Below are 26,058 nucleotides of genomic sequence, written 5' to 3'. Positions count from 1 at the left end.
AATTCTGCAAAAGGATATAGACAGGCTAAGTGAATGGGAAAACATTTAGTAGTTGGAGTATAACATGGGAAAATGTGAGGTTATCCACTTTGGCAGAAAATAGAAAAGCAAATTACAATTCAAATGGAGAAAAATTGCAAAATGTTGCAGTACAGAGGGACCTGGGGGTCCTTGTGTATGAAACACAAAAAGTTAGTATGCAGGTACAGCAAGTAATCAGGACGGAAAATGGAATGTTGGCCTTAATTGCAAGGGGGATAGAGTATAAAAGCAGAGATGTCCTACTACAACTGTACAGGGTATTGGTATGGCCACACCTACAGTACTGCGTACAGTTTTGCTCTCCGTCTTTAAGGAAGGATATATTTGCATTGGAGGCTGTTCAGAGAAGGTTCACTTGGTTGATTCCGGAGATGAGGGGGTTGACTTATGAAGATTGGTTGAATAGGTTGGGCCTATTATACACATTAAAGTTCAGAAGAATGAGAGGTGATCTTATCGAAACATATAAGATAATGAGGGGGCTCGACAAGGTGGATGCAGAGAGGATATTTCCACTCATAGGGGAAACTAAAGCTAGGGAACATAGTCTCAGAATGAGGGGCCACCCATTTATAACTGAGATGAGGAATGTCTTCTCTCCGAGTGTTGTAAATCTATGGAATTCTCTGCCCCAGAGAGCTGTAGAGACTGGGTCATTGAATATATTTAAGGCGGAGATAGACAGATTTTTGAGCAATAAGGGAATAAAGGTTTACGTGGAGCGGGCAGGGAAATGGAGCCATGATCTGATTGAATGGCGGAGCAGGCTTGGGCCAAATGGCCTACTCCTGCTCCTATTTCTTATGTAAGCATCTCAATATTCACTCATATTAAAAATTGCATTTTTATGCTGAAGTGAAACATCTTTTACATCTGGCGTTGAAATGTTATTTAGGTAGCCGGTCGTTTCTTAAAAACTCTTACAAGAATCACATGCCAGCTACCTGATGGCTAAATGACTTTTTCCAGTGAGTAAGAGTCATACATGAAGATCCAAGGTTCAATCCCTGGACTGTGCTGAGTTACCTGCTCCCTAGAGCTATGGAGCTAAAATCGGCAGCAATAGCCGTAGATTTGGAGCAAAAAGTCAGCAAGGGTTCTCACTCCTAATCTCTATCCACTCACCCTCGCTGGAAGTGCTCTTCCAGGAACATTGGATGAGGACAGGAATTGGCTTGACTGTCATGCCCCTCTGTCCTGGGTATCTGAATAGTCTGCCAGCTCTGTCCATCAGGATCACGTACATACTAGCCATTTGGATATGGTGCAGGAAGATGCCCACAGCCTTTGCCCATAGAACCCTTCTGCTAAGGAGGTGATGCTTGCAGGAGGGGTGGACAATGGAGAAAAATGGTGCAGAATAAAAAACATCACGGGTCCAAACGATAAAGAAATACTTAACAGATCTTGAGGTAAGAGAACATAAATTGGCAGGATAGGAGATATAGTAAATCCATTTAGAAGTTAGTTGGGTGGAGAAAGGAATACAAAAAAAGTTTGGTAATATTGGCATACACAAATGTGACGAAGTTGCACTTTGTCACAGATATTACAAACTGTTGCTTACGACAAATTCATTTTCAGTGTAATTATACCACTGAACAAAAGTGTATATAGAAACAGAGGGACTGACATTTGCCATTTTACATCGGCCCTGAATTTGCAGCCCCTACAGGTGCGTACAAGGTGTGCACGCGCTCGCGGGGGCTCCGCATGTTCCGGGTTTAAATATGCAAAGCGCACGCGCCAAAACTGGGAACTTGTGATCTGTCAATAATCCTCTTGGTCGATTGCACGCACCTGGAAGTAAAGGGTTATTTGCCCAACTTCTGCCCAGCGAATGCCCATGAAATTTTTACAACTGATAGAAACAGGTCTTACACCTGATTTTATCACCATAAGACTTTTAAAGGACAGAAAAATATTTTTTTTCTATAATTAAACAAGTAAAATCCTGTTAAATAAGGTAAGTTTATTTTTTGACCCTTTAATATATATATCTGATTTTTTTTTAAATTATTTTGTTTTAAATAATTAAATTGCATTTTGTTTCATTTTAAATGTGATTTAAAAAAATATATATTTTAAGTATGTGTGTGTTTTTAGGGGTGTTCCCATCCATACTTGTGGTTAGTTCCGTGTGTACGGAACTAACCACAAGCATGAATGGGAATACCCCTTCTTGGATTACTTGGGTCGGCCCACGTGATCCCAGGGACGTGTGCGAAGCGCTTACGCCTGTGGAATAAGTGGGCCTTTACGCAGGCCTTCGTGTAGAGGCCCAGGACTGCAAGTCTCCGAACCTCCAGGTAGAGTCGTAGAAATTTTTCAGGTTGGAGACATCTCCAACTGCAATTTCTGGGCCATCTTCTTTTCCAATAATATGGCAAAGGGAGAGAAAAATCATTGATCGATGTCATTTGCCTTTTACTTATGGATTTAAGTTGGTTTCTGCCTTATTTATTTCTCTTCTGCTGTTAAGATATTCCCCCGAATGTTTTCACTTATTGAAGTTCCTTTGTCTCTGTTACCTGGCTAAATAGGCTATTTATGCATACAACCTTTCCCAAATCACAGCTGCTATTACATAGAAATATAGAAAATAGGTGCAGGAGTAGGCCATTCGGCCCTTCCAGCCTGCACCGCCATTCAATGAGTTCATGGCTGAACGTGCAACTTCAGTACCCCATTCCTGCTTTCTTGCCATACCCCTTGATCCCCTTAGTAGTAAGGACGACATCTAACTCCTTTTTGAATATATTTAGTGAATTGGCCTCAACAACTTTCTGTGGTAGAGAATTCCACAGGTTCACCACTCTCTGGGTGAAGAAGTTTCTCCTCATCTCGGTCCTAAATGGCTGACCCCTTATCCTTAGACTGTGACCCCTCGTTCTGGACTTCCCCAACATTGTGAACATTCTTCCTGCATCTAACCTGTCTAAACCCATCAGAATTTTAAACGTTTCTATAAGGTCCCCTCTCATTCTTCTGAACTCCAGTGAATACAAGCCCAGTTGATTCAGTCTTTCTTGATAGGTCAGTCCCGCCATCCCGGGAATCAGTCTGGTGAACCTTCGCTGCACTCCCTCAATAACAAGAATGTCCTTTCTCAGGTTAGGAGACTAAAACTGTACACAATACTCCAGATGTGGCCTCACAACTGTACAACTGTAGCAACACCTCCCTGCCCCTGTACTCAAATCCCCTCGCTATGAAGGCCAACATGCCATTTGCTTTTTTAACCGCCTGCTGTACCTGCATGCCAACCTTCAATGACTGATGTACCATGATACCCAGGTCTCGTTGCACCTCCCCTTTTCCTAATCTGTCACCATTCAGATAATAGTCTGTCTCTCTGTTTTTACCACCAAAGTGGACAACCTCGCATTTATCCACATTATACTTCATCTGCCATGCATTTGCCCACTCACCTAACCTATCCAAGTCGCTCTGCAGCCTCATAGCATCCTCCTCGCAGCTCACACTGTCACCTAACTTAGTGTCATCCTCAAATTTGGAGATACTACATTTAATCCCCTCGTCTAAATCATTAATGTACAGTGTAAACAGCTGGGGCCCCAGCACAGAACCTTGCGGTACCCCACTAGTCACCGCCTGCCATTCTGAAAAGTACCCATTTACTCCTACTCTTTGCTTCCTGTCTGACAACCATTTCTCAATCCATGTCAGCACACTACCCCCAATCCCATGTGCTTTAACTTTGCACATTTATCTCTTGTGTGGAACCTTGTCGAAAGCCTTCTGAAAGTCCAAATATACCACTTCAAATGGTTCTCCCTTGTCCACTCTACTGGAAACATCCTCAAAAAATTCCAGAAGATTTGTCAAGCATGATTTCCCTTTCACAAATCCATGCTGACTTGGACGTTTCATGTCACCTCTTTCCAAATGCGCTGCTATGACATCCTTAATAATTGATTCCATCATCTTACCCACTACCGATGTCAGGCTGACCGGTCTATAATTCCCTGTTTTCTCTCTCTCTCCTTTTTTACCTTTTAGGAGACACCCAAGAACAGCATTGGTTGATTTATTTTACATTGTCTACTATTTTTCTTTCTCCATCCGATCCCATAGCACTGCCTCAGGCAGCCCTGCTGAGGTGAGGAACTCAAAATCCTGAGGATAGGGTGGGGGATGGGAGAGAAGAGAATCTCTTGTTGCCCCGTTGCATTATTTCAGTGCACCACTGAGCAGTACCATCTCTATGTTCATTTTAATGAGTCTTTCTATGGATGGTTTTATAAAACTAAAAGTTACAATGGAGCACTGTTTACATGATTGAGGATTTGAGCTATTTAAATGATTTTATGAAGCGTTTCCCACCTTTCAATAATAGTAAAGATGACGTGAGTTATCTATACACAAAAACAAATGGTTTGGGCAATGAGGTAGCTGGGATCATACTTGCATTATCTAGTCAAACCTCCTAACGGCAGTAACAGTTACTCATGTTTGCTGAAAGGAGTTAATTCAATCATTACATTTCCTATCCCCAAGTGTCTTGCTGTGTGATCATATAGCTATTAAATGCAAAAATGTAAGTTTTTGAGCTACAAACTGCAGTAACCATTTTCCAAGAAAAAATATATTTCCTGCTAAACTACAGGAACTGCAGAATTATGTATCCTATAAGGCTGGAGAAGGAATATATTAATCACCTGCTGTTGAATGTTTAGTTAGAGAACAAGGTGAATGTGTATAAAGTAAGCGGAGGTTAACTTTCTAATGGACTTGCCTAGGTTTGATTCAGTAAGGATAATTACAGCAACTATGTCAGCACTGGTGTTGGTGTAATAAAGCTCATAATCTTGTAACTTTTCCGACAGGTTTCTTTGACAACTAACATGAAAAGACTTTCCTGATATATGCTGATCACTAATCTGTGGTTTCTTTCTCACACAGGGTGCAATGGCTTGTTTTTTACGTGATATGCCATTCTCTGCTATCTACTTCCCTTGTTATTTTCACTTAAAAATGGCCTTTGCAGATGATATTGGGCACGTGCACCCTAGCTATCTGCTGTTGTCAGGAATTTTGGCTGGTGAGCACCCTCTTTTTATCTCTGCCTCTAATGTGGCTGCTTAATTAAAGTGTTAAGGGCCCTTACGGCTAAAGGGATCAGGGGGTATGGAGAGAAGGCTGGGGTGGGGTGCTGAGGTTGAATGATCAGCCATGATCATATTGAATGGCGGTGCAGGCTCGAAGGGCCGAATGGCCTGCTCCTGCACCTATTTTCTATGTTTATATATAAAAATTCGCCAACCTTGCGTTCTGTTTTTCTGCTGAGAAATTCGGAGAAGTCTTGTGCAGGTGGTTTTTAAGTAAAGTTGGGGAGCGGACCGCCGATGTGCAAGTCTTGAAATTGCGCTTTCGTCAAAAATTTGGCTCACAGCGCACTCGTAATTAGGACGAAAAAAAACGCCTGAGAAAAACCTGCGTTGCAACCCTTGGAATGGGTAGGTATGAAGACCTCCAAAAAAGGTAAGTTAAAGTTTTTATCTTTTAATTCTTTTGCAGCAATTCAATAGTTAAGTGTCTTGTGAATGTTTTGTGATTTTTTGTTTTTTGGAATTTTTTAGGGGTATTTTCCCACCTCCCTAGGCCTAACTCGCAGCGGTATCGGAGAAAAGTTGCAGAAAATTTGCGGTTTGCGCCACGAATCCTCGTTCAACACCGATTTTAACCGCTAAGCGCATTTAAGCCCGAATTTTAGGCCTCGTAGCGGTAGCGGAGTCAGTGATATTTTTGGCGGAAAAATACCGCTATTGCCAAAAAACGAATTTCTAGCCCTTAGTACCATAACTGGTTTCTGTGATAAATAGATCATTTTTCAAAGTCTGTTCTCAGTTCAAGTTTAATTCTTCCGACAGGCCATCTTGGTTTGGAAAAGCTGTTGAAAATTAATTAAAGTTATAAAAAGCAGATTGAACTAAGAAATTTGTGTCTCTCGTTAGGCTTAGTGGGTTTGGGCCAAAACAGATATGGAAATCATATTCATCTGGTTGTGCCACAGACAGTACTTGGATTTGTGCTTGATTTTCTGCCATTGTAAACTTCAATTCTCCCTTGAGGCCTGTTTGTCTGAAGGTTAAGTGTAATTCTATAAATATCATGCAAATCAAATGTTGAAGTTTAGGTCACTTTAACAGATTAAAAGTAAACATACAGTAAAAACGTAACACTGATTCTGTTCACACCAATTAAGAAATGAGGCCCACTTAAGTTTTGAGGTTCAGTTGCAGAAGAAATTACTTGGATGGATTATATATCCCATGTACATGCCTATCTCAGGTAGTGGGGTAACACTGTTGATAAAGGATGAGGTTAGTGAGAAACTCTCAGAAGATCAAGATGTTGAATCAGTTTGGGTGGAGATAAGGAATAATAAGGGGAAAAAGTCGCTGGTGGGCACAGTCTGTAGGCCCCCTAATAGTAACTACACTGTTGGACGGAGTATTAATCAAGAAATAATAGAGGCTTGTAATAAAGGAACGAAAATAATCATGGACGATTTTAACCTTCATATTGATTGGACAAAGCAAATTGGCAGGGATAGCCTTGAGGAATAGTGTATCCAAGATAGTTTTCTTAAACAGTGCGTTGCGGAACCAACCAGGGAGTAGGCTATCTTAGATCTGGTACTGTGTAATGAGACAGGATTAATAAATGATCTTGTAGTAAAAGATTCTCGAGGAATGAGTGACCATAACATGGTTGAATTTCAAATTCATTTGGAGGGTGAGAAAGTTGGTTCTCAAACCAGTGTTCTAAGCTTAAATAAAGGAGACTACGAAGGTATGAGGGCAGAGTTGACTAAAGTGGACTGGAAAAGAGATTAAAGTATGGAACGGTTGATGAGCAGTGACAGACATTTAAGGAGATATTTCATAACTCGCAACAAAAATATATCCCAATGAGATGGAAAGACTGTAAGAGAACGGATAAGCATCCGTGGCTAACTAAGGAAATAAGGGATCTTATCAAATTGAAAACAAGGGCATACAATGTGGCCAAGACTAGTGGGAGCCCAGAAGATTGGGAAACTTTTAAAAGCCAGCAAAGAACGACTAAAAAAATGATAGAGAGGGAAGATAGATCATGAAAGTAAACTAGTACGAAATATAAAAACAGATAAGTAAGAGTTTCTACAGGTACATAAAAAGGAAAAGAGTGGTTAAAGTAAATGTTGGTCCCTTAGAGGATGAGACTGGGGAATTAATAATGGAGAATAGGGAAATGGCAGAGACGTTGAACAAATATTTTGTATCAGTCTTCATGGTAAAAGACACTAAAAATATCCCAATAGAGGATAATCAAGGGGCTATAGGGAGCGAGGAACTTAATACAATCATTATCACGAGTGAAGTAGTACTCGGTAAAATAATGGGACTAAAGGCGGACAAGTCCCCTGGACCTGATGGCTTACATCCAAGGGTCTTAAAAGAGGTGGCTGCAGAGATAGTGGATGCATTGGTTGTAATCTGCAAAAATTCCCTGGATTCTGGGGCGGTCCCAGTGGATTGGAAAACCACAAATGTAACGCCCCTATTTAAAAAAGGAGGCAGACAAAAAGCAGGAAACTGTAGACCAGTTAGCCTAACGTCTGTCGTTGGGAAAATGCTGGAGTACATTATTAAGGAAGCAGTAGCAGGACAGTTGGAAAAGCATGATTCAATGAAGCAAAATCATCATGGTTTCATGAAAGGGAAATCATATTTGACAAATTTGTTGGAGTTCTTTGAGGATGTAACGAGCAGGGTGGATCATTATCGTCATAGGCAGTCCCTCAGAATCGAGGAAGACTTGCTTCCACTCTAAAAATGAGTCATTAGGTGGCTGAACAGGTCAATACGAGAACCACAGTCCCTGTCACAGGTGGGACAGATAGTCGTTGAGGGAAAGGGTGGGTGGGACAGGTTTGCCGCACATTCTCTCCGCTGCCTGTGCTTGATTTCTGCATGCTCTCGGCGATGAGACTCAAGGTGCTGAGCGTCTCGTGGATGTACTTCCTCCACTTAGGGTGGTTTTTGGCCAGGGACTCCCAGTTGTCGGTGGGGATGTTGCACTTTATCAGGGAGGCTTTGAGGGTGTCCTTGTAACGTTTCCTCTGCCCACCTTTGGCTCGCTTGCCGTGAAAGAGTTCCGAGTAGAGCGCTTGCTGTGGGAGCCTCGTGTCTGGCATGCAAACGATGAGGCCTGCTCAGTGGAGCTGATCAAGTGTGGTCAGTGCTTCAATGCTGGTGATGTTGGCCTAGTCGAGGATGCTAACGTTGGTGCGTCTGTCCTCCCAGGGGATTTGTAGGATCTTGCAGAAGGGTGGATAGGGGGGGAACCAGTGGATGTGATGTATTTGGATTTCCAGAAGGCATTCGATAAGGTGCCACATAAAAGGTTACTGCACAAGATAAAAGTTCACGGTGTTGGGGGTAATATATTAGCATAGATAGAGGATTGGCTAACTAATAAAAAACAGAGTCAGGATAAATGGGTCATTTTCCGTTGGGAAACAGTGACTAGTGGGATGCAGCAGAGATCGGTGCTGGCTCCTTAACTATTTACAATCTATATTAATGACTTGGATGAAGGGACCGAGTGTAATGTAGCCAAGTTTGCTGATGATACAAAGATGGGTGAGAAAGCAAATTGTGGCATATGGAGTATAATGTGGGAAAATGTGAGGTTATCCACTTTGGCAGAAATAATAGAAAAACAAATTATAATTTAAATGGAGAAAAATTGCAAAGTGCTGCAGTACAGAGAGACCTGGGGGTCCTTGTGCATGAAATGCAAAAAGTGTTTCTGTATGCTGGTACAGTAAGTAATCAGGAAGGCAAATAGAATGTTGGCCTTTATTGCAAGAGGGATAGAATATAAAAGCTGATAAGTCCTGCTACAACTGTACAGGGTATTGGTGAGACCACACCTAGAGTACTGCATACAGTTTTGGTCTCCGTATTTAAGGAAGGATATACTTACATTGGAGGCTGTTCAGAGAAGGTTCACTTGGTTGATTCTGGAGATGAGGGGATTGACTTATGAAGATAGGTTGAGTAGGTTGGGCCTATACACATTGGAGTTCAGAAGAATGAGAGGTAATCTTATCAAAACATATAAGATAATGAGGGGGCTCAACAAGGTGGATGCAGAGAGGATATTTCTACTCATAGGACTGAAATGAGGAGGAATTTCTTCTCTGTGGGTTGTAAATCTATGGAATTCTCTTCCCCAGAGAGCTGTGGAGGCTGTCATTGAATACATTTAAGGTGGAGATAGATTTTTGAGTGATAAGGGAATAAAGGGTGATGGGGAACGGGCAGGGAAGTGGAGCTGAGTCCATGATCTTATTAAATGGCAGATCAGGCTTGAGGGGCCAGGTGGCACCCTCCTGCTCCTATTTCTTATGTTCTTATAAAGTTATTTTGTTTTTGTTTGATTATCTTTCGTTGAAATTTAGTTTTTTTTTTCTTTCATTCCCCTCAGATTTTTCTATACTGCACACCACCATGAGTCTAGGAGGCTAGCAGGGTGACGCCATCAGACTTCTGCTTGTACTACTTTATAACCAGTCATGTTAACCTGTGCAATAGCATGCTTATTCTCCTATGATTTTTCTTGCCTTCCAATGGGAGAGCACTTGGATTCCACTAGATGTGATTTAAAAATTCCATACTGCACCCTTTGGAAGCAATTCAATAATATACCTGGATTTTTTTGCTACTGAATCTGGTAACTGTGCTTGCACTGGTTTCACACATGCACACTTGGTCCCAAGCTATTAATGTGACTTTAAAGCAACTGTGTGTGCGTGCAAATATCATGCATGCACAATTAGTGAAAAACATATTGGTAACTATGTGGAGCTGGTTGAGACTTTCCCCGATGTTGGGAGAAGGTTTATGCAGGTCAACAATGATGAAATTGCCTTACAGGCCTATCTGGGCCATACCCAAAATGGCACATGGGACCTACAGGCTGTCAATAACTGCTGTTTATGTTTGCTGACAGCATTCAGAGATTGGAGGCATTAGCAAAACCATTTCTCAAGGAGAACTTGGTGCCTCTAAAGTATTTCAGATTTTCTGCAGAAAGCTGATTACTGCATTGACGTGCATAAAGGCTGGATAGATCTCAACTCAAACTTTAATTCTGCCCTGGGAAAGAAAATTGTAGGTGTTCTCCCAACTTAAAGTGATTTGTTGCTGATGATTTTAGAAGACTGCATAGTTTTCAACTGAGTTATTCTGGCACATTTCCTTACTTAAAACTACCATATTTGAATATGAACAGTTATCAGCTTTCAGGTATATATTATTCCATTCTTGTGTTTGCTTTTTTCCATATTAGCAATGCCTGCAGCTTCTCTAGTGACACCTGCTGATGTTATCAAGACAAGGTTACAGGTGGCTGCACGTGAAGGGCAAGCCATATACAGTGGATTAATAGACTGTTTTTGGAAGATCCTGAAACAGGAGGGCTCAAAAGCTTTCTGGAAAGGAACAGCAGGTACATAGATAGGATTTTACTTGTATTTACTTGGAGTAGTTTGATCTGTCTTAAGTAACCATTTTTGTTTTTTTTCCCTTCAAAGCCCGTGTGTTCCGTTCCTCACCCCAGTTTGGTGTTACTCTGATGACTTATGAGCTTTTACAGAAATGGTTCTCTATTGATTTTGGCAAGTAAGTATTAATGTTTCATTTTAAAAGGTGTTCCCCAAAATTCTTCATTGCCATCACATACTATGCTTAAAATTCATTTATATATAATCTATTTTTACAATATAAAATCCCCCCCCCCCCATATACACTTAATTATTATTAATGTAGGCTGATCAGAAATCCCTCAACCCACTATTAAATTAATAGTTTGTGTGATCCATGCCTGGAAAGCTAGAATCATTTAAGATTGTAACAAATTAAACTAGCTTTGTGCAGTGAGCTCATCGACCAACTTCTAATTTTGACTGAACCCCAATTTTGAAGTTCTATTTTAATGAAGGGGCAGAATAATTATGATGTGATGAAGGATAAAGAAAAATTACAAATTTCAAACCATGGAAAGACTTGAGTTTTAAACCTGAACAGATAACATCTTCCTTGTGGGATGCAAAGATGTACATCAGATACTTACTCCAAAAGCATATGATGGGAAATATGAACGCAATGCAGAAATTCAGCTTCTGATGTAGTTCATAAGGGTCTTTGGCAGTTACTGTAATGAAGAATTATTTTGCATCATCAGTGTTGGGACCAAAGCTTAGAAATTACTGTTGGTAATATTAGCAGACATGTGCTTGTTTACGTTTGCCCAAAGCTTCACTGTGTATACCAATCTGAACGTGTGCATGGGTTCTGGGTTTTGGATGAAATCATTGGTTGTGTGCCATGCAAACTTCAAACATGGTGCCAGCATCAATCTACCAGCCCTAGGGAATTGGACTCATAAGTGTAATGGGGTTGGACAGATTCCAGTCCTGTTGTTTCTACTTCAGCTGCTAGAGTGGAGCTGGCATAACTTGAAAGGATGTGCAGCCCCTCCTTTTTGCTCAGGATTGCTTCCAGTGCCACGAGCTAGTCAGAGTGGGAATCGCAGGATAGCTCAGATGAATACGTGGCTTGAGGAGTGGTGCAGAAGGGAAGGATTCACATTCTTGGGACATTGGAACCGGTTCTGGGGGAGGTGGGACCAGTACAAACCGGACGGTCTGCACCTGGGCAGGACCGGAACCAATGTCTAGAGGGAGTGTTTGCTAGTGCTGTTGGGGAGGGGTTAAATTAATATGGCAGGTGGATTGGAACCTATGCAGGGAGACAGAGGGAAGTAGAATCGGGGCAGAAGCAAAAGATACAAAAGAAAAGTAAAAGTGAAGGGCAGTGAAACCCAAGGCAAAAATCAAAAAGGGCCACATTGCAGCAAAATTCTAAAAGGGCAAAATGTGTTAAAAAGACAAGCCTGAAGGCTCTGTGCCTCAATGCGAGGAGTATTCGTAATAAGGTGGATTAATTAACTGCACAGGCTGCAATTAATGAATATCATATAATTGGCATCATGGAGACATGGCTCCATGGTGATCAAGGCTGGGAACTCAACATCCAGAGGTATTCAACATTCAGGAAGGATAGACAGAAAGGAAAAGGAGGTGGGGTAGTGTAGCTGGTTAAAGAGGAAATTAACGCAATAGTAAGGAAAGACATTAGCTTGAATGATGTGGAATCTGTATGGGTGGAGCTGTGGAATACCAAAGGGCAGAAAACGCTAGTGGAAGTTGTGTACAGACCACCAAACAGTAGTAGTGAGGTTGGGGACAGTATCAAACAAGAAATTAGGGATGCGTGCAATAAAGGTACAGCAGTTATCATGGGTGACTTTAATCTACATATAGATTGGGCTAACCAAACTGGTAGCAATACGATGGAGGAGGATTTCCTGGAGTGTATTAGGGATGGTTTTCTGGACCAATATGTCGAGGAACCAATTAGAGGGCTGGCCATCCTAGACTGGGTGATGTGTAATGAGAAAGGACTAATTAGCAATCTTGTTGTGCGAGGCCCCTTGGGGAAGAGTGACCATAATATGGTAGAATTCTTTAGTAAGATAGAGAGTGACAGTTATTTCAGAGACTAGGGTCCTGATCTTAAGGAAAGGTAACTTCGATGGTATGAGATGTGAATTGGCTAGAATAGACTGGCTAGAATAGACTGGCAAATGATACTTAGAGGGTTGACGGTGGATAGGCAATGGCAGACATTTATAGATCACATGGATGAACTTCAACAATTTTACATCCCTATCTGGAGTAAAAATGAAACGGAGAAGTTGGCTAACAAAGGAAATTAAGGATAGTGTTAAATCCAAGAAAGAGGCATATAAATTGGCCAGAAAAAGCAGCAAACCTGAGGACTGGGAGAAATTTAGAATTCAGCAGAGGAGGACAAAGGGTTTAATTAGGAGGGGGAAAATAGAGTATGAGAGGAAGTTTGCCAGGAACATAAAAATTGAGGCAAAAGCTTCTATAGATATGTGAAGAGAAAAAGATTAGTGAAGACAAACATTGGTCCCTTGCAGTCAGATTCAGGTGAATTTATAATGAGGAACAAAGAAATGGCAGACCAGTTGAACAAATACTTTGGTTCTTACTTCACGAAGGAAGACACAAATAATCTTCCAAACGTACTAGCGCACCGAGGGTCTAGTGAGAAGGAGGAACTGAAGGATATCCTTATTAGGCGGGAAATTGTGTTAGGGAAATTGATGGGATTGAAGGCCGATAAATCCCCGGGGCCTGATAGTCTGCATCCTAGAGTACTTAAGGAAGTGGCCCTAGAAATAGTGGATTGGTGATTATTTTCCAACAGTCTATCGACTCTGGATCAGTTCCTATGGACTGGAGGGTAGCTAATGTAACACCACTTTTTAAAAAGGGAGGGAGAGAGAAAACGGGTAATTATAGATTGGTTAGCCTGACATCAGTAGTAGGGAAAATGTTGGAATCAATTATTAAAGATGAAATAACAGCGCATTTGGAAAGCAGTGACAGGATCGGTCCAAGTCAACATGGATTTATGAAAGGGAAATCATGCTTGACAAATCTTCTGGAATTTTTTGAGGATGTAACTAGTAGAGTGGACAAGGGAGAACCAGTAGATGTGGTGTTTTTGGACTTTCAAAAGGCTTTTGACAAGATCCCATACAAGAGATTGGTGTGCAAAATTAAAGCACATGGTATTGGGGGTAATGTACTGACGTGGATAGAGAACTCGTTGGCAGGCAGGAAGCAGAGAGTCGGGATAAATGGGTCCTTTTCAGAATGGCAGGCAGTGACTAGTGGAGTGCCGCAGGGCTCAGTGCTGGGACACCAGCTATTTACAATATACATTAATGATTTGGATGAAGGAATTGAGTGTAATATCTCCAAGTTTGCGGATGACACTAAACTGGGTGGCGATGTGAGCTGTGAGGAGAACGCTGAGAGGCTGCAGGGTGACTTGGACAGGTTAGGTGAGTGGGCAAATGCATGGCAGATGCAGTATAATTTGGATAAATGTGAGGTTATCCACTTTGGGGGCAAAAACACCAAGGCAGATTATCTGAATGGCAGCAGATTAGGAAAAGGGGAGGTGCAACGAGATCTGGGTGTCATGGTACATTAGTCATTGAAAGATGGCATGCAGGTACAGCAGGTGGTGAAGAAGGCAAATGGTGTGTTGGCCTGCATAGCTAGGGTTTTTGTGTATAGGAGCAGGTAGGTCTTACTGCAGTTGTACAGGGCCTTGTTGAGGCCTCACCTGGAATAGTGTGTTCAGTTTTGGTCTCCTAATCTGAGGAAGGACGTTCTTGCTATTGAGGGGGTGCAGCGAAGGTTCACCAAACTGATTCCCGGGATGGCTGGACTGACATATGAGGAGAGACTGGATCGACTGGGCCTTTATTCACTGGAGTTTCGAAGGATGAGAGGGGATCGCATAGAAACGTATAAAATTCTGATGGGACTGGGACAGGTTAGATGCAGGAAGAATGTTCCCAATGTTGGGGAAGTCCAGAACCAGAGGACACAGTCTAAGGATAAGGGGTAAGCCATTTAGGACTGAGATGAGGAGAAACTTCTTCACTGAGAGAGTTGTTAACCATGTGGAATTCCCTACCGCAAAGAGTTGCTGATGCCAGTTTGTTGGATATATTCAAGAGGGAGTTAGATATGGCCCTTACGGCTAAAGGGATCAAGGGGTATGGAGAGAAAGCAGGAAAGGGGTACTGAGGTGAATGATCAGCCATGATCTTATTGAATGGTGGTGCAGGCTCAAAAGGCTGAATGGCCTACTCCTGCACCTATATTCTATGTTTCTATGAAGGCCTGACAGGAACCAAAATGCATATCCTTTCCAGAGGAATCAGCATACCGTGTTATACTAGTAATTTGCTGTCGGATTTACATGAACTCTGAAATGAATTCAGTGCAAAGATGCTTGCATAATATTATATTTGCATCACCAATCAAATAGTCTGTGGTGAAAAACACACAGTGATGTGGGGCTCAATTTTCCCCAGTGATTTGCGCCCTTTTTTTGGAGCAGGATGCTCTTTTTGGCCTAATTTAAAAAATCAGTTTCCCCAATTAATTTACCTCCGATCTCCCCTCATGATCTTATCCGAGCTCTCATCTTGTCCATGACACCCACTTCCTGCTCCCTCGAACTTATTCTCACCAAACTGCTGACCACCCAACTTCCTTTTCTGGCTGACATTGCTAACGGTTCTCTCCCTCAAATCTACCGTCATCACCCCTCAAAAGAAACCCTTGACCCCCCCTGTATTTGCAAACTACCGCCGCATCTCCACCCTTCCTTTCCTTTCCAAAGTTCGTATAACGTGTTGTTACCTCCCAAATCCGAGCCCTTCTTTCTCGCAACTCCATGTTTGAATCCCTCAAATCGGGTTTCCTCCCCTGCCACAGTACCGAAACAGCTCTTATCAAAGTCACAAATGACATCCCTCTTCGTCCTTCTTGACTTATCTGCAGCCTTTGACATGGTTGACCACTCCATTCTTCTCCAACGCCTCTCCACCGTCATCCAGCTGCACTTGCCTGGTTCCATTCTTAGAACATAAGAATTAGGAACAGGAGTAGGCCATCTAGCCCCTCGAGCCTGCTCCGCCACTCAACAAGATCATGGCTGTTCTGGCCGTGGACTCAGCTCCACTTACCCGCCCGCTCCCCATAACCCTTAATTCCCTTATTGGTTAAAAATCTATCTATTTGTGATTTGAATACATTCAATGAGCTAGCCTCAACTGCTTCCTTGGGCAGAGAATTCCACAGATTCACAATCCTCTGGGAGAAGAAATCCCTTCTCAACTCGGTTTTAAATTGGTTCCCCCGTATTTTGAGGCTGTGCCCTCCAGTACTAGTCTCCCCGAAGATGGAAAAAACCTCTCTGCCTCGATCTTGTCTATCCCTTTCATTATTTTAAATGTTTCTATAAGATCACCCCTCATCCTTCTGAACTCCAATGAGTAAAGACCCAGTCTACTCAATCTATCATCATAAGGTAACCCCCTCATCCCCAGAATCAGCCTAGTGAATCGTCTCTGTACCCCCTCCAAAGCTAGTATATTCTTCCTTAAGTAAGGTGACCAAAACTGCACGCAGTACTCCAGGTGCAGCCTCACCAATACCCTGTACAGTTGCAGCAGGACCTCCCTGCTTTTGTACTCCATCCCTCTCGCAATGAAGGCCAACATTCCATTCGCCTTCCTGATTACCTGCTGCACCTGCAAACTAACTTTTTGGGATTCATGCACAGGTCCCTCTGCACCGCAGCATGTTGTAATTTCTCCCCATTCAAATAATATTCCCTTTTACTGTTTTTTTTTCCCAAGGTGGATGACCTCACATTTTCCGACAGTGTATTCCATCTGCCAAACCTTAGCCCATTCGCTTAACCTATCTAAATCTCTTTGCAGCCTCTCTGTGTCCTCTACAAAACCCGCTTTCCCACTAATCTTTGTGTCATCTGCAACTCTCTCCTCTCTTCCAGGTCATCTATGTATATTGTAAACAGTTGTGGTCCCAGCACCGATCCCTGTGGCACACCACTAACCACCGATTTCCAACCCGAAAAGGACCCATTTATCCCGACTCTCTGCTTTCTGTTACCCAGTCAATTCTCTATCCATGCTAATACATTTCCTCTGACTCCGCGTACCTTTATCTTCTGCAGTAACCTTTTGTGTGGTATCTTATCGAATGCCTTTTGGAAATCTAAATACACCACATCCATCGGTACACCTCTATCCACCATGCTCCTCATATCCTCAAAGAATTCCAGTAAATTAGTTAAACATGATTTCCCCTTCATGAATCCATATTGCATCTGCTTGATAGCACTATTCCTATCTAGATGTCCTGCTATTTCTTCCTTAATGATAGCTTCAAGCATTTTCCCCACTACAGATGTTAAACTAACCGACCTATAGTTACCTGCCTTTTGTCTGCCCCCTTTTTTAATTAGAGGCGTTACATTAGCTGCTTTCCAATCCGATGGTACCTCCCCAGAGTCCAGAGAATTTTGGTAGATTATAACGAATGCATCTGCTATAACTTCCGCCATCTCTTTTAATACCCTGGGATGCATTTCATCAGGACCAGGGGACTTGTCTACCTTGAGATCCATTCGCCTGTCCAGCACTACCCCCCTAGTGAAAGTGATTATCTCAAGGTCGCCCCTTCCCACATTCCTGTGACCAGCAATTTTTGGCATGGTTTTTGTGTCTTCCACTGTGAAGACCAAAGCAAAATAATTGTTTAAGGTCTCAGCCATTTCCACATTTCCCATTATTAAATCCCCCTTCACATCTTCTAAGGGACCAACATTTACTTTAGTCACTCTTTTCCGTTTTATAAATCAGTAAAAGCTTTTACTATCTGTTTTTATGTTTTGCGCAAGTTTACTTTCGTAATTTATCTTTCCTTTCTTTATTGCTTTCTTAGTCATTCTTTGCTGTCATTTAAAATTTTTCCAATCTTCTAGTTTCCCACTAACCTTGGCCACCTTATACGCATTGGTTTTTAATTTGATACTCTCCTTTATTTCCTTGGTTATCCACTGCTGGTTATCCCTTCTCTTACCGCCCTTCTTTTTCACTGGAATATATTTTTGTTGAGCACTATGAAAGAGCTCCTTAAAAGTCCTCCATTGTTCCGCAATTGTGCCACCATTTAGTCTTGGTTCCAGTCTACTTTCGCCAACTCTGCCCTCATCCCACTGTAGTCCCCTTTGTTTAAGCATAGTATGCTCGTTTGAGACACTACTTCCTCATCCTCAATCTGTATTACAAATTCAACCATACTGTGATCACTCATTCTGAGAGGATCTTTTACTAGGAGATCGTTTATTATTCGTGTCTCATTACACAGGACTAGATCTAAGATAGCTTGCTCCCTTTTAGGTTCTGTAACATACTGTTCTAAGAAACAATCCTGTATGCATTCTTTGAATTCCTCCTCAAGGCTACCCCGTGCGATTTAATTTGACCAATTGATATGTAGGTTAAAATCCCCCATGATTACTGCCGTTCCTTTTTCACATGCCTCCATTATTCCCTTGATTATTGTTCGCCCCACCGTGAAGTTATTATTTGGGGGCCTATGAACTATGCCCACCAGTGACTTTTTTCCCCTTACTATCTCTAATCTCCACCCACAATGATTCAACATTTTGTTCATTAGAGCCAATATCGTCTCTCACAACTGCCCTGATATCATCTTTTATTAACAGAGCTACCTCACTTCCTTTCCCTTCTTGTCTATCTTTCCGAATTGTCAGATACCCCTGTATGTTTAATTCCCAGTCTTGGCCACCCTGCAACCACGTTTCTGTAATGGCCACCAAATCATACCCATTTGTAATGATTTGTGCCGTCAACTCATTTACTTTGTTTCAAATGTTGTGTGCGTTTAGGTAAAGTGTTTTAATACTAGTTTTTAAACCATGATTTTTAGTTTTGACACCTCCTGCAGCCCCTTTATATTCAAACATATTGTCCCTTCCTTGTGGTTTACACTTCCTCCAGTGCTACTCTGCTCTGTTGCCTTTTGCATCCTTTCTTGGGGTTCTGTTCATCTGAGCTCTCTCTGGGTTCCCATCCCCTGCCAAGCTAGTTTAAAGCCCTCCCAACCGCACTATCAAAACCACGCGCGAGAACATTGGTCCCGTCTCTGTTGAGGTGTAACCTGTCCGACTTGTACAGGTCCCACCTACCCCAAAAACGGTCCCAATTGTTCAGGAAACTGAAACCCTCCCTCCTACACCAATGCCTTAGCCAAGTATTTATCTGACTAGACTTGCTATTTCTACCCTCACTAGTACGTGGCACTGGCATCGTATCTAATTGTAGCCAGAGAATCACCTGCAACGGCTTCCCTTCCCAATCCCGCATCATTATCTCTGGTGTCCCCCAAAGATCTATCCTTGGCCCCCTTCTAGTTCTCATCTACATGCTGCCCCATTGGTGACTGTTCCAACGCATGCCTGGCTGGTCTCCTCCGTTCTACCCTTCGTAAACTTGAGATCATCCAAAACTCGGCTGCCCTTATCTTAACTTGCACCAAGTCCCGTTCACGCATCATCCCTGTGCTTGCTGACCTACACTGGCTCCCAGTTAAGCAACGCTTCGATTTCAAATCCCTCCATGGCTCTCGCCATCCCTATCTCTGTAATCTCTTTCAGCCCCCCCCCCCCCCCTGCTGAGATATCTGCGCTCTTCAAATTCTGCCCTCTTGAGTATCCCTGATTATAATCGCTCAACTTTTGGTGGGCGTGCCTTCTGTTGCCTAGGCACTAAGCTCTGAATTCCCTGCCTGAACCTCTCTTTCCTCCTTTAACACTCCTTAAGACCTACCTCTTTGACCAAGCTTATGGTCACCTGCCTTAATTTCTCCTTATATGGCTCGGTGTCAAATATTTTGTCTCATAATACTCCTGTGAAGCGCCTTGGAACATTTTACTTTGTTAAATTTGCTATATAAATATAAGTTGTTGTTGATGTATATTTCAATTTAAAAGCACTTTGATTCATCTAACCAAACTTAACATAACCTAAAATAGCTATTTCTAATACTGTATAATCTAATGGAGGAAAACTTTAATATACAAACTACAGAAAAAGTCCTGCAATATGAACAAGTTCTGCATTTCATTCTTGCTGTTTTCAAACTTAAAATCTACAATTGGGCACGTTAGTGGCAGATACAATTCAGAGAAATAGAAGCACTACACATGTATTATGAATGATATAAAAATTATGAAAGCTGAAGCAGAAAGGGATTTATGCATGATAGTAGAATCAGTACTAACATTTCAAATTACCAAACAAAGCAAAAACATGGTTAATTAGGTCCGTGGAATATATGATGATAAAAAACATCACAATGCCCAAGTCTCACCCATACTTTGAATACTGTATTCAGTTTATGGTCATCAAGACATAAGGGAAGCAGTCAAGCGGGGTTGCGGGGGGTGGGGGGTGTGGTGCAGGCAGGAGGCTGATCCTTAGCATCAAAGGATTGAGTTACTAGTCTTTTGTCTTGTAAGGGGAAAACTTGGAAGGAACATAATAGAATTATACAAGATATTAAATGGCATAGAAAAGGTTAATCTGGAGCACTACATTGATAGTAAAACAAGAGATGCAGGTTCAAACTGGTGAAAAGAAAGTTAGATCTCAGGATAAACAACTTCTCACAAAGAGTAACCAACACTTGAAAATGGTATTCAAGGTAGGTTAGTGGAGACAAACCTTGGATTCATTCAAAAGACAGTATAAATGATTGGGGGCGGTGGCGAGAATGCAAGTTATTTGGGATGGATGGACCACGTGATGTGGAGCTGACATTTTAATACACTGGGAATTCTAGCACCAATCAGCTACAACCACTGTGTTCTCTGAGCAAATTCTCCCTTCATATCATCTATGTATCCCACAGTTCCTCCCTTAAAAACAGAAAATATCAGTTATAGGCTAATACAGGATTTTGTGCCTTCAGTTGATTTGTTTCTTCTACTTAAAGTAAAGAAAAAGTTTAGACTGCTTTTAAAACCGTATTTTTCTTTGAAATTGATATTTTCCATTCACTTAACTAATAGATTTTGTCTTTTCTTTCATCTTTCTTCCTGATCCCAATATTAACAGCAAACATGGAAAAGATGCACTACCACATTCTAGATTTAGTTTATCTACCTCTAATCCAGACTATATTGGTGGCTACAAGTTAATCATGGCTACATTTGCTGGCGTTGAACGCAAATTTGGACTTTATCTGCCACGATTTTCGTCCTCCAATCCAGCATGATCACATGATTCTAAAGCCAGAGCAAGAATTTAAAGACTTCCTGTGGTAATAAGTAACGAGGGAAAGAGGCAACACATTTTAGCTTTTGGTCATACCAGATGCTTTCACTTGTGTGATTTGATGTAAAAACTTAAATGGTACAGAATGCATAATTTATTTGAATTGTTTCTGTTTAGTGATTTATTAAAAAAAACTTAAAATGTTACCTCCTGTATATTAATGTAAATTGTGACCTGTCTGAAATGACCTAGTTGCTGATTCAATAGAGTGCTGGTGAGATTTGAATTATTTTATTTTGTTTAGTATTGAATTAACATATACTCAACGGGAATTATGGTGCTCCAAATAAATATCCATTTTAATCGATGGAAATTTTGAAATTTTATATGAAATGTAGAAATGATTTTGATTGTATTTCAACAAGAAATTGTTCCAAAGCTGACCAGTATTGTTGAGCTGTGAAACTTGTGTTTTAATGAAACTTGCAGTTTGATTTCTTTAGAATGACCCACTGGAACAGCAAATAGAAACAGTTTAGTTCTAAACAATTTATTGAATGTGAAGACATGTTCACTGTTGAATTGTAGATGATGTTGCTGAAGTAATTTGTGAAAATCGAGATGGACTGCAACCGTTTAATTATTCCAGTTATGTTTGATGTTGAATGTAGTATGTCTGACTTATGCAGCATATTTTTCCTTTAGGTTATGTCTTTTTCACCTGGATATTCAAGGTTTAACTGCTAGTTAAATATATAAACATAAGATTTGAAAGAATTTTCAGAATGTTAATAGCAAACAATTCCTGGCACTCTTGTAACCGGTTAGAAATGCATGTTCCAGAATTTATTCAGCTGTTTATGAACTTGTCTGCCATTGATGTAAGATGGCTGTTAATTATCCAATATATTACTTGTAGTATTATTAATTACATGAGAATTGCAAGCATTGTTGTTTTGTTTGCATCAAACTCCTGCTTCAAGATCCTCACAGCTAACATGTCCTATTCCTGTGTGTTTGATGTCCCTCAGATAATTGTTTTTAACATGTTCCAATGTAAAAAAAACCTTGTGTTTCTCAATTTAGGGATCTAAGGGATACTTATCTAAAGTACACTTTTCTGCTGCACTCAACGCGAGTAAGTGCACATCAAGAAATCCCAGTCACTGTAGTACTGATGTTTTATCCCAAACTTCAAGACAAAAATAATGATCAAAATATAATCCGATTTGTCAAAACAGACCCTAGCAATGCATGCTTGGTAAGTTTGTATTCACTTTAGTTCTCTGTACAGTCCAAGTTAAATGTTTGATTATATTTTTAATATGAATGCTTCTCAGCATTTAAGGACCTGAATCATATTCACTTAATTGCCTAATTTTTAATAAAAAATTCAACGGGCCAGATTTTGCTGTGAGCAGTGAACAAATGGCGCCTACCATTCGTGAGACTTGCATTTTCCCACAGACCTATGGGATTTTGCATAGCAAGTTTCTGTCAGTGTGACATTCAGATGGTGTGACGCCCTGTACGGTGAGATGCCATTTTTGTGTAGCTTATGGAGAATTCGGGCAACAAGTTCTGGATTTCTGCGTTTGGTCTGCGCACGTGCGCTGTCCAATTTGCTCATAAATAACGGTGAGCACCTTAGTTATTTCACAGCAAAATCTGACCCAATGTTATCACTTTTCTCTGAACACTCTAATGCATGAATCTTTGACAGCAAGGTGTCCAAAATTACACATACATTGTGGGGGACGGGGACAGATTTTCTCTTTGCTACGTTTGTGAATATATTTCTATCTTGTAACACACAGTAGAGATGGGAATAGAGGGAAATGGGAACAGGATGAGAAATGGTAATTTGGAGACTCAGTTAGAGAATAAACACTGGCGAAGGCTGTTTCTGTGTTGTAGATTCTGTGGTGGAATTTTAATTTTGAGGTGGGTAGGAAGCAGAGAGGCTGGAAAGCGGTCGGGAGAACGGGTTTCCCGCAGGCCTTGTTGAATTTAATGGCAGAACCTGATTAGAATTTAAAATCACTGTTTCCTCCTCGCAGCCAGCAAGCCCTCCAGATGGAGAGGCAGGCTTGTGGAACCAGGCCACAGAGAGGAGGGATAGCGGGGGCCTGGTGATCAGACAGGGGATGTCAGAAGGTGACTGGGGGCTGGAGGGGGCAGGTCGAAAGGTGATTGGGAGCTGGAGAGGGGAAGGCCTGAGGGGGATCGGGTGCCAAGGATCGAAGGCCTGAAGGGGGGATTAGAGGCCTTGTTGGGGGAGGTTGGGAGAAGAAATCGAAAGGTTTGGGAATTGGATCAAGTAGGTCTCTCTTTCTCTTTCTTTTTCTCTCTCTCTCTCTCTCGGCCTTGGAAGTCAGCCCACTCACAGTTAAATTTAAAATAGTGGATTACGGATCCTCATTATAATATTTAAAGTGCCAACCTTCCTCTTGCAAGCTGGTTAGCTATCCACCCCCGGTCCTGCCTCCATTAAAACCGAAAGTGAGCGGATTGGCATTGGGGTTCAAATTTTTTTACTCGATAACTTCACATCTGACCCCAACCCACCCAGTTTTAGAGTTTAAAATCCCCCCCCCCCCACCTCTAATTTTTCCTGGTGTCTTTTTACCTCTTCCAGTATGTATTCATTGACTTCGAGTTCTGAATGCTTTTTGTTTCCTTGTATCTTGATTATGGTAATTAGCCTATAAGCTAATTTTAACTACTGTTCCCTTTATCTAGGTATGATTTTCCTTTTTCTTACAGGGATAAACTTCCTCTTAACATTTCTTTACAATAATTTTGAGATTTTAAAGATAAAGCTCTCTGAATTTAAGAGTGTCCTACTTCCAGCATTGTGCTGTAGTCTACTGAGATTGCATTTTGAGGGTTTAAGCTAAAGTAGAAATGAATGTCACCATAGCAGTAATGCCAACTTTTTCGATATCATGATTTCAGAGTGAGATAAAGCATCACTCATGATGGAATGCCTAAATCTTTTTTTTTTGGGGTGGTGAGGAGATAGGGATGGTGAGGAGATAGGGATACAGCGATTTGCACATGTGGGAAAAACGACCAGATTCAGAGAGCTTTCAATCATGTTGATTGGGATCATCATCACTCTGACGTGATGAATGGCAAGAGATGTGATATTTTGCGCCTCCTGTGGGATTGCTGTTAAACAATTTTTTTTCTATGGTTTAAAATAAATTTAAGTTTTTAATTAAGATATTAATTTCAATTAATTTCAATTGTGAGATGTTTTTAATTTTTAATTTGGTGTTGCTGCGTTTGGGTTTTTTTCCCCTCAATTAATAGTAATGAGAACTCATAGGTACGGAGTTCTCATTACTATTAATTGAGAATACTTTACTTGATTAGTTGAGTAGTCACACGTGACTGCATCTTCTACATTCGAACCTGGAGGATGGGAATCTCACACTCCTCCGGGACCACTAATTTTTTCAGGTTGGAGGCATCCGCCCGCGGGACGCCTCCGACCGCAATTTCAGTCCCATAATGTTACGAAAGTAACTGAACCCACTGCCGAGATCAAAAACTCAGGGCAGGGTGCCATTTATTCCAGTACAGGGTCTTACTGTGCACACACTTTTCTTTACAAGTGGAGTACTCTGGATGTTAAACAGGTCAGCACAACCAGCCGACTCCCTGGAGCTCTTTTGTGCACCCTCGAAAGCCAGTGCCCAAGTGGTGCACTTTTCTCCTGCCCCATTCGGGAAACTTGTGTCCCTACAACTAACGTCCGCCTTCAGTCCGAGGTCCTGTCAGGCACCAATTCCACAAGCCACTTGGAAAGGAAAACATTAGTCATACATACATTGAGTGGTCAAGGCAGTAGGACCGTTGCTGCAGTAGCCTGCTGATTTGCTCGATGATGTTCCTGGACCATGGCTCTCATTATGAGCGCTGGGCACAAGTGGTGGGGGTGCACAGGGGAGTCTTGAGCCAGTTGCAGAACGGATAGCCTTGTCTCCGAACAGCCACCCCTGCACTTTGTGATGGCTGGAAGATTGCTGGCCTGATGCAAGATGAAGGCATCATGACTACTGCTAAGATAACAGGCATTGACCATCAGGCACCGCTAGGTGTGATGGCACACCAACGGCACATTAAATGAGTGGTAATCTTTGCGGTTGCAGAAGATCTCAGGATTATTATGCAGCGCCTGCAAAGCCACGTGTGTGCAGTCAATGGTGCCCTGCACCATGGGAAAGCCTGCTATACTGGCAGCGCTACTCCGCTCTGCTCAGAGAGAAGAAAACTTAGTCCCTTTGCCTGCTGTAGTGAGCCTCAGTGACCTCCACGATGCAGCGATGGATGGCAAACTGTGAGATGTTAGTTATGTCTCCTGCTGTGGCCTTGAAGGATCTGCTGCCAAATAAATTGAAGGGCAGTGACCTTGACTGCCACTGCGAGAGTTATGGTTGCTCTGCTCACAGGCTGCAGGTCTGGTTGCAGGAGGTGTCTGTGTCGTCCTCGTCCTCGTCGTCCTCCTGTGTGACGCTAAACCACGACTTTCTAGGCTTTAGCTAGTAAGAGATGCCGTTTACTGCTGTCGCCATGTATAGAAATAAAAGCTAACTGGAACCTCCCTAATGGAAGCTACTGCCAAAGTTCACATATGTATGGACAGTTAGGATATGTCCAACCATATCCAAGTGTACCCCAGCAAGGAGCGGACACTTTCAGGGAAGCATGGGAGGGGAAAAAATTAGCAGAATTAAAAAAATAATTAAATCAAAAATAACTTTCAGCAATCAGCTGGTTAAATTTAGATACAGAATATATGTGGCCTACAGCCATGGAAATGCAATTAACTCACTGCTGCATCTATTTACTGACATCAACAGAAGCAAACTAGGACCCAGGGAAAACCCACAAGGCAGACGTGCACTTATTGAATACAAACTGGATGGGTGACAACTTAACAAAAGGTTGATTATGAAAACCCATTATAATTAGAACATGGGCTGACATTAACCAAAGTGAGGAGTGGAGGGGGGGAGGAACTATGAAAATTCTCTGGTGCACTCCTGGAGTGATTCCAGTAGGAGTGGGCCCCGGGAATGGCTACAAATTAGATTTGGACCTTGCTATGTCAGAACTCTTCTGACTAAGTGCATGAAG

The 26,058-nt window shown here is 41.8% G+C and overlaps 1 protein-coding gene across 3 annotated transcripts in view; it reads left to right on the top strand.

The window, feature by feature from the left end:
* LOC139264492 (electrogenic aspartate/glutamate antiporter SLC25A13, mitochondrial) overlaps positions 1-21,843 on the top strand; it is a 343,232-nt gene extending 321,389 nt beyond the window's left edge. For 2 of the 3 annotated variants that reach the window (XM_070881056.1, XM_070881055.1), the window contains 4 exons: positions 4,969-5,107; positions 10,411-10,569; positions 10,655-10,742; positions 20,752-21,843. In XM_070881056.1, coding sequence (XP_070737157.1) covers positions 4,969-5,107; positions 10,411-10,569; positions 10,655-10,742; positions 20,752-20,911 — 546 coding nt within the window. In that variant the 3' untranslated portion in view covers positions 20,912-21,843. Of the gene's footprint in view, positions 1-4,968; positions 5,108-10,410; positions 10,570-10,654; positions 10,743-20,751 lie in introns of those variants that run through there. The other variant, XR_011593353.1, reaches the window with a different exon arrangement.
* The last annotated feature ends 4,215 nt before the right edge of the window (positions 21,844-26,058 follow it).

Source organism: Pristiophorus japonicus, chromosome 5, assembly GCF_044704955.1.
Source record: "Pristiophorus japonicus isolate sPriJap1 chromosome 5, sPriJap1.hap1, whole genome shotgun sequence".
NCBI lineage: Eukaryota > Metazoa > Chordata > Chondrichthyes > Pristiophoridae > Pristiophorus > Pristiophorus japonicus.
The sequence above is the reverse complement of the archived record's forward strand: the minus strand, read 5'-3'. Positions and strand labels throughout refer to the sequence as shown.